Source organism: Aplysia californica, unplaced genomic scaffold (genome assembly GCF_000002075.1).
Source record: "Aplysia californica isolate F4 #8 unplaced genomic scaffold, AplCal3.0 scaffold00470, whole genome shotgun sequence".
Lineage (NCBI taxonomy): Eukaryota > Metazoa > Mollusca > Gastropoda > Aplysiida > Aplysiidae > Aplysia > Aplysia californica.
The window spans coordinates 63562-66050 of NW_004797740.1; the positions used below are offsets into that span (position 1 = coordinate 63562).

Consider the following 2489-nt stretch of genomic DNA (forward strand, 5'->3'; position numbering starts at 1 on the left):
GGAGGAGGAGGAGGAGGAGGAGGGGGTGGAGGAGGAGGAGGATGGTGGTGGTGACGATGTTGACAGAGGAAAAGATCAATATCTTACGAATGACGTGGCTAAATAGAAACAAGCCTTTGGCGAAGCCTCGGTCCTGGGGATCGACGAGGCTGGAAAAAAGTGAAAGGAAAAAGTTCTATGTACATGTATAAGTATCTTGATGGCCTGTGCTCCACTGGGAGTTAAAAAGGGCAAGAGAGAGAGATAAGTATTACTTAATTAACAGCGGTATCTTCGTCGTCCAAAGAAGACATAGCAAACGCTTCACACTTGATGGAAAAGTATAACTTTAATTCTAAAGGCACATTAAAATGCAATGACTCGCGCTGTCTGCAGGGAACTGGCAAATAAAAGATGACCACTTCTTCAGAGACGTAGTTTGACTTTTTTTGTTGGACTTTTGACCTTAGAATTGATTGCTTGAACAAAAATGAAACCTAATGTTTGCGTGGTACCACTGACTCATAGAGCTAACTCTGAGGGCGGTTGTTTTTGCTGTGGGTTTTTTTTGGGGGAATGTTTTTTGTTTTTTTTGTTGTTGCTTTATTTTTTGTTTTGTTTTGTTTTTTGATGACTTCAAAGGCAAAAGAAGAAGAGAAAGAGAGAGAGAGAGGGGAGAGAGAGAGAGAGAGAGAGAGAGAGAGAGAGAGAGAGAGAGAGAGAGAGGGGGGGGGACAGAGAGAGATCATCACTATTACCAGAAACAAAGAAAAAACAAAGAAGAAGGCCAGTTGAAAGGTGGGCTAAAGACCTTGTGGCAGATTAACTAACTGGGAAGAAAAAGAAAGAAAGAGAGAGAGGGGTGGGGTGGGGAGTAGAGACGTAACTTCAGAGGAAGCATCATTAAATTAATGATGCATCTAATTCTAGGAAAATTTGCTTTTATATCTATCAGTGTGCAGTGTATCTACTTGTTGCCAACAACCCCCCCCCCCCTCCCCAACCCCCACCCTTTCGAGATAATTTATTTTGTACCAGTAAGAGATGGGATCCCTTTTGGACATAAAATATGTAGTGCTCACTTATTTTTTGCTTCAATTTTGGAATCGATTTTATGCGTTGCGTTTTTCGTTCGCCAATTAATGAAGTCTCTAAAATATATAGCCTATGATTTGCGATTCTGAGGGCCTGCTGTGTATTTATTGCGTCCTATTCACTCTAAGAGACAGGGTCTCATGAACTCACCGCAGAATAAGCATGTTCTTGGGCATCAGAGACATGTTCTGAACAAACGTCTGCACACCATGCAGCAGCACATAAACAATGAAGTTGTCATGGCAACTTGTTGGGCATAATCCCGGGGACACAGTGTCACCAAACGTTGAGTTCTCCAGTAAATGGCAGCCCGTGAAGGTCTGAAATAACAAAAGAGTTTTTGTGAGAGTATTTGACCCCTACCTCACCTCCCACCCCACCCCCACCCCTAAAAAATCCTCTTAAAAAACAACAACAACAAACATAGAGTGTAACAAAGGAGAAACTCACCAAGAACAGGCACATCCGAACTAAACTGTCAAACAAAGCACTGTACAAATTCTGCTTCAATCACACGCTCATGCAGGTACTCGCAAACATATACTGTACATCATATTTCTGTGCATGTATAGCAAGGAGATTAAAAGTTAGTTCTAAACTCCTTGATGTATAGTCAAACCTGTGTAAGACTGAATCGCAAGGGATCCAGAAAACATTCCGTCCTTGACAGTGGAATTTAAGGGGAGACGGAGAGGGGGGGGTTCAAAGGCCCAGCCGGTGGGATCAAGGATCGCTTGTCTGGTCGGAAAGCAGTGTTCAAAATATAGCACCTCTCAACTGCTATCCTCTCTGATAATGACATACGCTAGTCTTACTCGTCCAATTACCATCAGTGCTTGCATTTCATAGGACCACTGTTTGACCTATTAAAAACAGAAACGTTTGAACATCTCGTTTGCTTCCACCCTTAGCCCCACCCATCGGTGTAACAAGCATGGTCAACCAATGCCACCTCTTACTGCCATGCAACAACGATTCGAGGAACTTTATTTCTCGGCTGGCTGCGCGATCAGAGCGAACGGCATTGGTCCAACTAATTTCACAACTCTGGCCTCGGGCAACCAATGAATGTTTCCGTGCTGGAGAGCAATTCGAGCACTTTCACTGGTACTCGTGAGATTTCCCACCCACACTACCCTGACAATCTTCATCGCTCAGGGCTCACGTAGATGGAGTAGCATCTCCCCTCAACTTGCACCCATACTTCCCTTCCTCGCGTGGCAGCATGGCATTAAGTTTCGAGCCGGCGGAACCAAACTTGCGAGTTTTGCTTCAAAACAGGGCTGAGCGGGCAAAGCATTTTCCGTCTTAGACAGGTGAAACCTTCGATCGGAAGGAAGCGGATTTTTCTTTCTGTTTCCACGTTAGACAGGTTTCCGTTTTACAGAGGTAATTAAAGAGGAATTTATCAAAAG

At 44.0% G+C, this 2489-nt stretch overlaps 1 protein-coding gene across 1 annotated transcript in view; it reads right to left on the minus strand.

Moving 5' to 3' along the window:
* Positions 1 to 2489, minus strand: part of LOC101854190 (solute carrier organic anion transporter family member 2B1) — a gene marked incomplete in the record, with an annotated part of 16424 nt that overhangs the window by 5764 nt on the left and 8171 nt on the right. The window contains 2 exon segments of the mRNA XM_013086469.2: positions 88 to 149; positions 1225 to 1394. Coding sequence (XP_012941923.2) covers positions 88 to 149; positions 1225 to 1394 — 232 coding nt within the window.